The sequence below is a fragment of the Syngnathus scovelli genome, chromosome 4 (assembly GCF_024217435.2).
Source record: "Syngnathus scovelli strain Florida chromosome 4, RoL_Ssco_1.2, whole genome shotgun sequence".
In the NCBI taxonomy this organism is placed as follows: domain Eukaryota; kingdom Metazoa; phylum Chordata; class Actinopteri; order Syngnathiformes; family Syngnathidae; genus Syngnathus; species Syngnathus scovelli.
In genome coordinates, this window is record NC_090850.1 from 22,171,944 (window position 1) to 22,184,489 (window position 12,546).

General features: G+C 38.0%; 1 protein-coding gene and 1 long non-coding RNA gene across 5 annotated transcripts in view; one reads left to right on the forward strand and one right to left on the reverse strand.

The window, feature by feature from the left end:
* Positions 1 to 8,051, forward strand: part of LOC125967738 (protocadherin-9) — a 102,921-nt gene extending 94,870 nt beyond the window's left edge. For all 4 annotated transcript variants that reach the window (XM_049719055.2, XM_049719057.2, XM_049719054.2 and 1 more), the window contains one exon: positions 6,136 to 8,051. In XM_049719055.2, the coding sequence (XP_049575012.1) occupies positions 6,136 to 6,503 (368 nt within the window). In that variant the 3' untranslated portion in view covers positions 6,504 to 8,051. The remainder of the gene's footprint in view (positions 1 to 6,135) is intronic.
* Positions 1 to 12,546, reverse strand: part of LOC125967743 (uncharacterized) — a 136,460-nt gene that overhangs the window by 120,475 nt on the left and 3,439 nt on the right. Inside the window, exon 2 of the long non-coding RNA XR_011086704.1 lies at positions 6,116 to 6,340. This is a non-coding gene — a long non-coding RNA (uncharacterized lncRNA). The remainder of the gene's footprint in view (positions 1 to 6,115; positions 6,341 to 12,546) is intronic.

The following is a 12,546-nucleotide window of genomic DNA, read 5'->3' on the forward strand; positions in this document are numbered from 1 at the left end:
CAAAGCAGTATTTAATTCATAAAATCAAAAAGATACTGTAGATAAATTACAGATTATTATGCCTATTGAAACAACCTTCGAACCTCAATTCCCTTTTATTATGATTCTTGATTTATTAAAGTATTTACTATTTTTTCCACAACAGTTATAATGATTAAATTATAGATGAGTAAATTTCCATTTCTTGGTCCCTCAGGCCAAAGTTTGTGGTTTGTAATTATGAATATAATATATATAAAGATAGTGTTTCAATTTTGTTTTTATGACCATTTTGAATGTGCCTTGTGGTCATTGGAGACAGCATTAATGCTCAAGGGCAATTTTGGAGAGCTCAGCAAGTGAACTGGCATCGTCTTGCAATCAAATGAAAAGAAATTGGTCCTTAATCGGAACGAGTCCTTAGGACCTAATTCTTTTTATTTGACTGCATCCTTAGGCAGGATAAAACGCGGTCTATTGGGTACGCCAGTTTAAGGGCTGCATTGGTGCGAGGCCAACTCGGTAGAAACCGGTAGAGTTGATGGACGAGGTCAAAAAGTAGATTAGGCGAGCAAACCTACGTTTACGTAATGACAATGGAAGTATTTTAAATAAACATTCATGACCACTAAACAGCTTGAAGCTATGGCGCACGACCAACGGCCCTTTTTTTTTTTTTGTCCTCCTGTTGCCTGGCGATGTCCCAAATTCAAACCAGTGAGCATTAACATTGATTTTAGCTCTCATCATTTTTCTGATATGAATTTTTAAAGTTAAGTTTCTAAAGTTGAGTCACTGTGCCCTCATTCAAACTCACCAACCATAATTGAACAATTGACCTTATAAACAAGTTAAAAATGATTATGAGCTATACAATTGATTGTATTACCATTCATTATTTCCAACACTCATCTTACTCCTTGCCGTTGAGGCTCGCAAACCTCCTCCATGACAGCTAATTTAATGCCCGACCAACTTGCAAATTTTGACACAGTTGCCGTCTTGCGGGGTGTCACGCTTGTGAACGACGCCACGCAATTACCTTGAGATGACTCGTGAGCTTGTGCTTAGCTGCATGAGACAAATAGAATTTACTATACATTTGCTGTAAGTAGAAGACTAACATGAAGCTATACGGTTACCTTTTTAGTCTGCATATCATCGCACGTGTGCACAATGTAGGTTAATTTAAGTCATTCATGAATATGCAAATGAGTGATAATGGCTGTTTGTCTGCACGTCCCTTGTGGTTAACTGGCAACCAGTCTAGGCACTGCTTCACTCCCATGTTTCCAACTCACCCGTGACTCTGAACAGGAAGTGGTAGAAAATAACTAAATCACACAACAGTCCATAACATCCATTTCCCACATTTAATTTATCAGCAGCCTTAATTTTCAAGAATGCCTTATACGAGTTTAATTTCGTGCACTTTTAATAATCATTACATTTCTGTCCTTTCCCTCAGGTAATTCGAAATATATATATGTGTGCAGATCATACTCAAAGATGACAATTATTATGAGAGAGTATACCTGCCACCAAATTGCAATTACAGAGCTCTCAAGAGATGGACAAGGTTCTGTTTTATTACCAAATTCCCTCGGGCTCAGCACAGCACGTCTGTCACTACTTCACTCAGCAAGCCTTAACGTTGTCTGCTTTGCTCATTCCTCAGTCTTATTTTTCTTATCGACCTTTCACAATACCGGAACAAACAAGACACAAGCCCGAGAGGTACAGCGGTTCTTCGTGGTTTGCTTTTCCTACTTGGTGTTGTAGCGTTTAAAATGTTAAACGAGGCATGGCTAGGAGTTCTTGCACAAAACCGGAGTCAATTATGTTTCCAGATCATAGAACCCATTCTTCGGTTTCTGATTCCATAGGCGGAAGGATTTACACGACTCTATCTAAAGGCTTGGCATTGTACGCTTAGTCTTGCATGCAGCTGCCCGAACACTTTATGACCCTCATCTCATTCGCCTGGATTCATTTTGGGTGAGGGTTTGTGTGATTTAAATCTTAGGAATGGAATGAACACCACCGTTTCGGCTTCATACCAAAGTATAAAACTGTCTTAATATAAAATGTCAACTCGAAGACTGCTGACTGGCTTCAACGTGAGATGATTTTTTTTACCTGTCTTACTTGGCCAGGATTTTATATCTGTGTTTTATCCACTGCTCTCACTGACTAATCATATTTTAATGTATTTAAATTGACTTTAAAAACGAGGCCATTTGCCAAATTTACTCAGTGAGAATACATTTGCTTTCTATGGCTAATGTTGTCACAGGGGCTGAATAAAACACAAAGAAAAAAAAAATTCAAGTCACGCAGATCATTTGCCAAATCATCAAAGTGAAAGGATTTTTTTGAAGTTTCCGAAGCGGTCCATAGTGGCTTGTTAAACATTTTGGTGGGTAATATGGGAAATATTTTCACCCCTGGATTTTTTGTTGTTGGTAATATTGCACGTCGCAGACTGAAAATGAATGCGTAGGCGGTGGATGAACAAACAGTGGGGTGGAAGATGCCCTTTACTAGGGACTTATCGTTTAATTCCCATCCCTGATCCCTCCAGGAACGACAGAACATGATCACGGTGTCTTCCTTCTGCATCTTTTCTGAGCCGAAGCAAGAGCAAACTTTGTTCCAGTTAGATATCAATGCTAGAATATACAGAATATAAAACACGGCTTCCATACAGTAAACCGCTTCCTGTATATTTCTCCCAGGAGTGATGAATTACAATTTAAGAATTAGGTAAAATTCTGTAGAGCAGAAACTGTTAGGATCTGAATGATAATTCTGCAACCACATGAATAACGGTTTACGCAACAGCTCGCAGTAGCATCATTCATTTAATTAATTTCTTCAAAATGTCCGTTAAAGTTTTAGGCTGCTGCAAATTTGACATAACATTGCACATTCCAAAACCAGTCGTTAGGATCTGCTCCAAAAAAGTTTCTGTCCAAAAACGAAAATGGGGATTTGAACTGAAGTCCAAGTACCAAAAACAATTGCAAACATCATTATACTTTAATAAAGAAACCCCAACCACAAAAATAAATGGGATGGAGTTTGGAAACAAGCTCTCAATGTTATAGTAATTTTTTTAGACTATATAGGTCAACCACACTATGCTCGTACAATGTGGTTACTGTATTAAAGATTCACGGAGATTTCATGCGTGGAGAACATAAATAAATGTTGTCGTCTCCCCATCTTCTATATGAGTTTTAACAAAGTACAGTGAAGTGGAAATGTGATTTTCAGGGACGATCTGACAAACATGTAACCGTTGTTGGGTTAATAATAGGCTTTGTGTTGTTTTCTTCAACTCACATAGCCTTTTTCTGCTCCCCTTCCAACTTTCACGCTGCTCTTATATATCTCTCTGATCACCTCTCAGTTCCATTCTCAAGTTGTTTTTTCGATGTTATTCCCGCTAGCTTTTCATCTCTTCTCACAAGCCGCCGCTTCCTGGCCTCAAAGGAAACACGAAAAAGGATCCATCAACCGGACTAGTATTCTCCAGAGGATGTCTTTTTTTTTTTACGTTGCTATGATATGTTCGCTATCGTATTTAACCAACCTGAGATAGCCTCTTCTGTAGATCACAAAATTTTTGCAAAGCTGCATGAACCACATGACTCGTACATTTTGCCAAATATCTTACACTTTTTTTTTTTTTTTTTAGTACATGTGGTTTCAGTAATCACAACTCAACAGAGAGTGCCATCTAGAGGAGTAAAAAAAATACAATTCTTTTATTAATCAAAATTAAAATTGAATTTTCCCATCACTAATATCCAAGTTGGAACTCAAGATTGAGAGTTGGCGTTCTCCTACCATGTGGGTATTTGAACAGAAGCTGGAGACAGCAATCTGCCGGCAAAACAGAGTTCCATTCTTTCCCAAATAGCAACATCTGGGCATGCTTAACAGCATGGAAAAATAAACAAGCCCTATGGACACGAGATCCCCCGTGCTCAATCACGTTTACTCTCTCCCTGCCCGTTCTTGCCGCCTTTGTGGAGGCTGTAGGTTGTTGCTGTACGCCAGGCACATCAGTACTGATAGAGTGCATCCAATTAATTAGCCAAACACTATCTCATTAGCTATAGCCAACAGACAAAAAAAGAAAACACAAATACACTTTTAAACAACCTTCTCCTCTTCTCTAACCTCCATGGTGCTGAGTGGGAGGGCCATGAGAGAATATGTGAATGCTGCTCTGAGCAATTGTCCATCTCTCAACAATTGTGGTGCTCTTGGAGAAGATTTATTCAACTGTTTCTGCAGAATTTATCAGCGCAACCCTGAGTGCATCTTCCCAATGTTGTATCGGGAAGAAATCTAATGCTTTTCTTTGTCTTTATGAGATCCATCTGTGTGGACATCTGCAGAATTTGCGCAGTGCTGTAATCGTCAGCGCCTTCAGACACATCCATGTATTTCTCAACACCTGTGCCTCCGTGTTATTTAAAGCACTCGAGGGCTTTGCACCCAAACGAAGCCACCGGCTATTTGCTTTTGGCGTGTAATTCTATTCCTGCTTGTTAGCAAAAAAAAAAAGAAATCTCAGTCGTTTGGTCTATAGCTAAAATACGAGTGACAGATAGATAACACGTTGGTTGTGATTACAGAGGTCAGACAAATTGCGAGGCACGAGTTAAAGCAATATTCTCGGGCCCTGAGATAATCAAAGACGCCTGGCAGTGATAAGCCTTGGAGGTCACTGATTTTTAAATAAGGTCATTTCCAAAGAGGAGTGTTTGTTTTGTTTTACACGTAGGTGTGCATTGATTTTATGGCGTTAAAAGCCCGAGGCCACAAAGGAATAAAAGTTGGAATGCAGGCATGAGTATCCAGTAAAGTGACACTCTACGATAATTAGTTGTATAATTATTTAGCAGAAGAGGTATCAGATAAATTTAATCTGAATACGCTACACCAAGGGAGGGCCTTCCATTAACCTTTTTGGAATGGAGGGCTACAGGTCGTATATATAAAAAAATAAATAAAAAATCCATCTGGTTTGCATTTGCCTGCAGTGTGAGCCTTTACTTCGATTCCTCTCCGCAAATATGACGATTTTCAAGTGGACACTTCACTGGTGCGCTATTTTCAAACAGGCCCGCGGGCTACTCATGTAGTCCTCGGGGGGTAGCCGGAGCATTAGTGATCGATGCTACATTGTAGGTTTAAAACAATCCTCTGGTATATTTGACATGATATTTTGACTGACTGAGCAATTCGTTCATACTGGCCCAAGCATTTATGTAATCTAAGCCTGTTGACAAAGTTGTTGTGCATGAACAGATGAAACCTTCTGAGAAAACAAATCAATCTTCTGCCTACCACATGTGAATTTTTATATATGAAGGACACACACAAGGACGCTATCTCGTTATTTCTTTCTGACACAAACATGACTGAATATTTGCATTTTAAAATCAATACACAAGATGATCATGATCAATATATACAGTGATCTGAGCACATCTAGTTCTACAAACAATTTGATTGTCTTAGGTTAAAGTGTGCGAACTGCAAAGATATCATTATGACGCTCACGAACAATCAGCGTTCTCGACCATGAGCACCATGTCCTCCAGCTCTCTTCCCTAATATCTCCCCAGAGGTCTATTCACTCGTCGACCATCTCATTTAAGGAATTCATCTTGCTATCTCATGGGTGCCATTGATTATTGCATTCTGAGGTTATGCACACAACCATGATTGTTTTTGCCTTGCTTGGAATTTTTCTGTACCAATTATGGCTTCCTGTTATTGTGATGAGCTCCATGTTCCCTTACAGTCGTCATCACATTTGTTAGCCTCACGCGTCATAAGCAAAGCTACAATTCCACGTTTAGGCCTCAGATTCGTTTTGTCAGATGGAGACGTTCTTGTGAAAATACATTCATTCTGATATTGCACACATGAACGAGCAGCAATAATAATGAATTCGATTCAATCGAGTCAATATAATCTTTTAGTACAGTTCACCCCGGTCAGTTCTCATAAGCGGTTTGAAGGCCACGCTATGAAAAATGTTTTGCAACATGTAGAAAAACAAGATATTTCGAATGAAGCCCACAACTTAGTGTCATTGACATGTACTTACCCGAGTTTCCATTTCCTCAGATGGGCCCCTGGGACCTCGTGGCCTGATGGAGGCCTCGGAGATGTGCACACAGGAATGCCTGGTCCTCGGACATTCGGACAACTGCTGGATGCCCCCGACGCTGGCGTCCTACCAGCAGCACAAATCCCCCGTGTCCAGTTTTGGGTCGCAAAGGGAGTGGGGTCCCAAGGATAAATTTCTCAATGGACATACCTTGACTCGAACCTGGAAAAAAGAGAACGGGCAGTCGGACTTTGGTGACAGGAAGCAATTTGGGAGCGAAGAAGGACACTTCACAAGCAGTGGCATGGCTGATATTCCTTTGGTAAGTTTGAAGTCCTGCCAGACAGCTTCCTGCCCAGATAGCCCCAAGGACCAGCAGCTTTAAAATGGACTTTGCCCATGTGTTGTGACAACACAAACTGACAAAAGAAGGAGCTATTCTTTTTTTTTGTTGGTGTTAATTTCTTCTTTTTATCATCTCTTACCACGTCTGCTTCCGCATAGTGGTAGCCACGTGTACAATGTACAGCATAAAACTAAAGTGCTTCTGCAGTGTTCCCTCCAAGTCAATGCTGAGGATGTTTTTTTTTTTTTGAACCTTCATGGATTGAAATGGGGAGGGCGGGATGAAAAGACATTCATTAAAAAAAAAAAAAAAACGATCATGGGAGACTGAAATATATACAAATATGTAACGTGGTTGCTATTGAGGTGTTCTCGGCTAGTCTATATTATTCGACACGATCAAAGAAAATGGATTTACATTTCAGAAGACAATGTTCTCCAAACACTGTATGCAGACGCTTGTTCATTCATGTCATTGTGTTTGTAAATAAGACTTATTAACCACTGTCACATATCTGTAATAACCACAGTGATTCGGAGAGGTCGCTGCTATAATCACTGCTTTAGTCATCAGGGCTGGACAGTCACCTGTAAACATGTCTGCCATTTTTTTTTCTTTCAATCCACCGCTTTTTTCATTTGCTTTTAAAACAATGCTGTTGTCACAAATTATTTCCCATAAGGCACATGTGACTATAAAATCATAATCTGTTTTTAAACAAACAAAAAAAAATGTATGAAGGATGTCAGTGCTCAATATGTGCATTATAAAAGCAAAACGCTATGAAAACTCTATAAACTGAATTTGAAAGTGTTCAGAACAATTGGGTTGCAATATATTTGTAAATGTTTTATCTGATGTTGATCTTATTGCTGTATAGATTTGAGTCAAATTGTGATTCAATTCAGTACAATCCTGCAGTAGTATTTGGAATTTGGTGACATATGTATATATCTAAGTATACGTATATATATATGTATATTATTTCCGCAGGGATCATTATTTTTTTGCACACCACACACAAAAAACAAAAACAAAAAAAAACCCCACAGGTAATCATATTTTAATCACTGTGCCTTCATGACTTTATTTTAAAAACTGTTCTATTCAATAATGACAATTTTTTGGGCCATTATAATTGTCCACAATTAAATGCCTTATGCATTGGCTGGTTGCCAAATTTTGAGTCATAACTGCACAGGTATTAAAATGAAAAATAACAGTACAGGTATTTAAAAAGGCATGTGCAGAGAACGCCGTCTGAAAAGGTTTGTTTTTCTTCCACAGCATGGATGGCAAAATACACAATGGAACAGCATGCTTAACGAGATATAGCTTTTTGAAATTAACTTCATTTTGTGTGCGTGTGTGTTTATTTTTGTAGAATTTATTTGTGCATATAATATTTGGTTTGTGAAGCACTTTCATGTTTACGTCACAATATAAAGTAGGATGGAGTGATTTGCTTATCGCGGTATGTGCCACTTGTGAGGGTGTTTGACATCACAGATAATGAAACAGTTAATCCTTGTTACTTCTATACAGGTATACAGCTACTGCAATAAATGTTTTAAATATGTGTCTTCATATTTGTGTCATTTTCTACTGCTTTTCACAATTTTACACATTTTCTTTTGCTACAATTGCACACGGTCCTTAACGTACCTTGAAAACAAATTTAAAACATTTTTTTCTCCTTTTTTTCCTCAGTGTTTGCTTGATATTGTATTTGTTTGATTTTTGCTGCAACACATCCCAGTCAATCAACACACAAAAAAAGTAACTTTTCCATAATACAGTGCATTGAAAAAAAAAAGAATTTACACCATTTTATTTTATCAAGTGCTTGCTTTGAATAAAAACAGGACCTAGGTTCTTTTTTTAGTTGACTATATATCTACTGTACTTAAAAAGAAATATCTTGGTCAAAATTATTTTGTTTTTGTGCAACCAACTAAATAAAATTGCATAAATTCAAAATGTATTTCCCGTCTCCTTTAAGGATTTAGTATTTTTCCTATTTAGTTGCATCGGTGTTATTAGAAGACCAGTAAGCAAAGACAAATTAGAATAACTACAAAAGTAATGATGGATTATTTGTGCATCTTTTTTTTTTTACCCTGTAACCTCATTTATGTGCTTATCAACTGTCGCCCAATGGACTTGCTGAAATTCTTTCTTGCCATACTAGCTAGCTATACAGATTTGGGCAAGAGTTGTCACTGAAATGCATCAAAGCTAATTGCCTTGGAAGTGGGAGGGCGGCGAATTAATGTTACGCTAAGTCTAAGAAAAAAAAAAAAGGCTCCATATTGCTTTTCTCTTTTCATACGACTTGAAAAACCTCCATGCACAATGTGGAACTGAGTGGATGTTCAGCACGCTATGTATAACGGTGATGGCGCATTTTGCAGCGACAGTCAACTTCTCGAACATTTGCAATCATTTTCCTTCACATTGTATGCAATTATTGCAAAAAAAATTCCAAAAATATTAGAGGGCATGAATTATCGTGTTCGCGGAGAAGTTCTTTGCTCGGAATGAGTTTTCTATGAAAAGATTAAAGCCATTTTATTTCATCAAGTACCATTACTTAGAAAGGTTTTGGACAATGGTAGCATTTTTATGAATGAGGCACAGAGTTTTGCTTTCTTGTGGCCAATGGGCTTTCTCACATTCCAAAAAATATCTGTCCTTTATGTTGGCCTTTAACATTGAATAAATATGCAATATGTGACACATTTTCGTGCCGAGCTGACAGCACAACCTTTTCACTACTGAGCGTAGACAAATTAACCCTAACACCCAGACATTGTCAGAGCCAAAGTAGAAGATAATATATTGTTTTGAAAACTCAACACAATTGTCTTCATTTAGACAAAGTGCAGAGCTAAGTATTTATGACAAATATGCCCTCCGGAAGCAGAGGCTCTCTAAATGCAACATGAAGGTCACAAGGAAAATGATGAGAGGACAGATAGTTCCATGCAAAAGCCACAGTAATAACCGTGACAGATTAAGAGTGTGTCACAAAACATTGCGCCCTCTTCCACGATGACCTTATGTCACACTTCTGAATCATCTGAGCTATTACACTGCCACAGGCCACTCTTATATATTGTAGGTCACATTCCTGGTACGAATACTGAGAAGTATCTTCAGAAAAGCATTTGGTAAACAACATGAGCAATGCTCGCTAATATGAAATCCCTGACTAATACAAATCTAAAATATTGTGACTATATATCTTAAACGAGATCATAAAAAAGGTCATTGAAAGCCTCGACTGATTCATCAATAGTGAATGCCTCGCTAAGGATCAATGATCACCGTGCTCTCCGGTAGATCCATTCCCTGGAAGGAAAGGTCGTTTGGAGGGAGATCTGATGGCTTGTGTCTGTCTTGGGGCTTCTAGAAATCGGATCCACGTGGTCACAACCGACATATATATGGATTGTTCCACCACAGCCAATCAAGGAGCAAATACCATGCCGATATTCCCTCCAGATGAGACACGCAGAGGAGAGAGGTCAGATGAAAGAGGGACAGAGGAGACGGATTGTTGATTAACCTCGGTAGTCTGTAGTACACAAGACAGGAGAAGAACCAGGCTCCAGGACATGACTGGTATCTCTCCACTGAGGCAATCACGAAAGGAATCTTGTCAACAACAACTACCTTTATGGTTATGCTCTAGTTTGTTTGTGTAGTGTTTTTTCAGTTTGTGTGCTCCAGGTTGTCATGATTACGGCTTTATCACAAAGCAGAAATAGAAAGGTTTGTCTCGCCCGCTCAAAGTAGAGTGGAAAGATATTAAAAATAAAAATGTCCAATTAGATCTAGGCATCGAATGATTTTGAAGGTCGATGATTGACGATTTCCTTTTTATGACCTCATGGTCATGTCCTCAAGATGAAACTAAATTGAAATATATCTAGTCACATTGCCCCATTCATTTTTAAATATAAAACTGCCCATGAGAACGGTATAAAAAAAATCTGGCTTTCGGAATTTTATTTAGAAGCTTGCTTTTCTTGATAAATTAGATGAATGTTCAATTTAATTCAGTATTTTCAAATGGAAGGTAATAATTAAAAAAATGATTTTGTCATGGCTTAAACATCTAATGCCATTTGACTGAATTAAAACCGTCAAAATCTGTCCTGCCTTTTCAGATTGTTACACTTAATGTGAGATTTTTAGAGCACCGGCGAGAACTGAAAAAAATCTAATCGATTTTCATCAAAAAAAAAAAAATCACCAAAAGACACCGCTAACATTAACAGAAACAAGAGCTTTTGCTTATTCACATGCAAATGACAGGACCAAGAATTTCAGTGACCTCCATCATGACATTTGATTTGGAGAAGATTGATAAATTAAAATTCCTCTCACAAGTACGTCCTGCCGGTTCATATTATTAACTGCGGCATTTTCATTCATGACCATGCTTATGTGCATGTGTCATTGCAGCAATTAAGATTAATATATCATATGAGCACATATATGTGTAAAAAAAAAAGCATCGCGGCTTTGTGACGAGATAAAAACCGTTGTGGTGAATCTATAAATCCTTAAATCTTAATATATTCTTGAAACTTTTTATTCTGATTACTTAGATTTTAAACAAAATCATTGCAATATCACATCAGAGGAAATTTAATAATTATTGTCATAAAATGTTAAATAGTAGCCTGATCAGACTACTTTATTTTCTGCTTTCCCATGATCATGATTCAAGTATGTTCCTCAACACGTATTCTTCCCCCAATTAGTCTCCTCCTCAGGATGAGGCATCATCTCATCTGGAAGGAGAAGCAGCATCAGCATCATCATCCTAATAGGTATGCCGAGAACAGTAAGGGCCTTTTCTGACCTTCGTTTGTAATCTCCTTTGTGGAAATTACACTCTCACTTTATGAATATATTGTAATTAGGCATATGTATTCTATCGGACAGTAAAATATAGTTTCTGCCTAATCTCTCATTTATATGCAAAGGCGCATCGGGTAAAGAGCTTACACTTTCTTCCGTCTTAGTGATTCTTTTTTTTTTTTTTTGCACCGACGAAGTTGCTTTTTTTCTCGCCCATCCTCATTGCTGTCACATACCAAATGCTTCCGTCAAGAACAAAAATAATTTCATCATAATAATAATGACACCCATAACTAACTTTTGTGGCTGATTTGGTTCCAGAGAACTTAGCCATTAAATTAGTTATGGCCAAGGTTCTACTTCTAATTCTGCTCCCGAGCTAATGAAATGCGGCGGGGATGTGTAAAAAGGTCACCCGGAGGATATTGCCGCACATGGAGATATAAGTTGATCTTCAAAAATATTCACACTTTTATTATTATATATTATCTTCTGTCTTTCCTCTGGGGATAAGTCAAAGCTGTACTTTACTCCAAAAAGGATGGCGATTATCCCCATGATAATCTTATTCCGACACGCAGACAGCCTTTTGCCTCTGTTTGATGGAGAAAAATCCAACAGTTGAGAATTGGCAGCAAAAAATGCTAAAAGAGAGCCATTTGCACTCAAATTTGGATGCTGACTTTAAATGAAATTTGCCGACGTACAAAACAGCTCGCCGGAAGAAAAATATTGTTTTTCTTAAAACTGCACTATTTATAAAAGAAATCCAACAGCATTGAGATAATTATAAAATAAAGCAGCTTGCATATTTCCTTCCAAACCTTTCAGTCATTCAACAATAAGCTCCAAACATCTTAATTTACTTGCCACCATGTGTTCAATTGATTTTGCACCTCAACTTCAAAGCGGCAAAAGTCAGCGAGGTGGAAAGCAAAGGTTCCCTCCCGCCTGGCTGGCTTTGCAGAACTGATCAAATGCCTCCGACTTGGCCACACCAAATTTCCCTGCAAGCACAATTAGTATGCATTGAAATTCTAATGACGCTTTATACTATCCGGTACCTACTTCAGGCACGGAGAGTGAAATGCAAAAAAAAATCTGTCGATATGCTTTAACCATAAGTGAAAACCATCTGGCTGCTATTTATTTACTGCATTTAATATCAAAGTTGGCACTGTTTTTTTTTTTTTTTTAACTTCCCTTT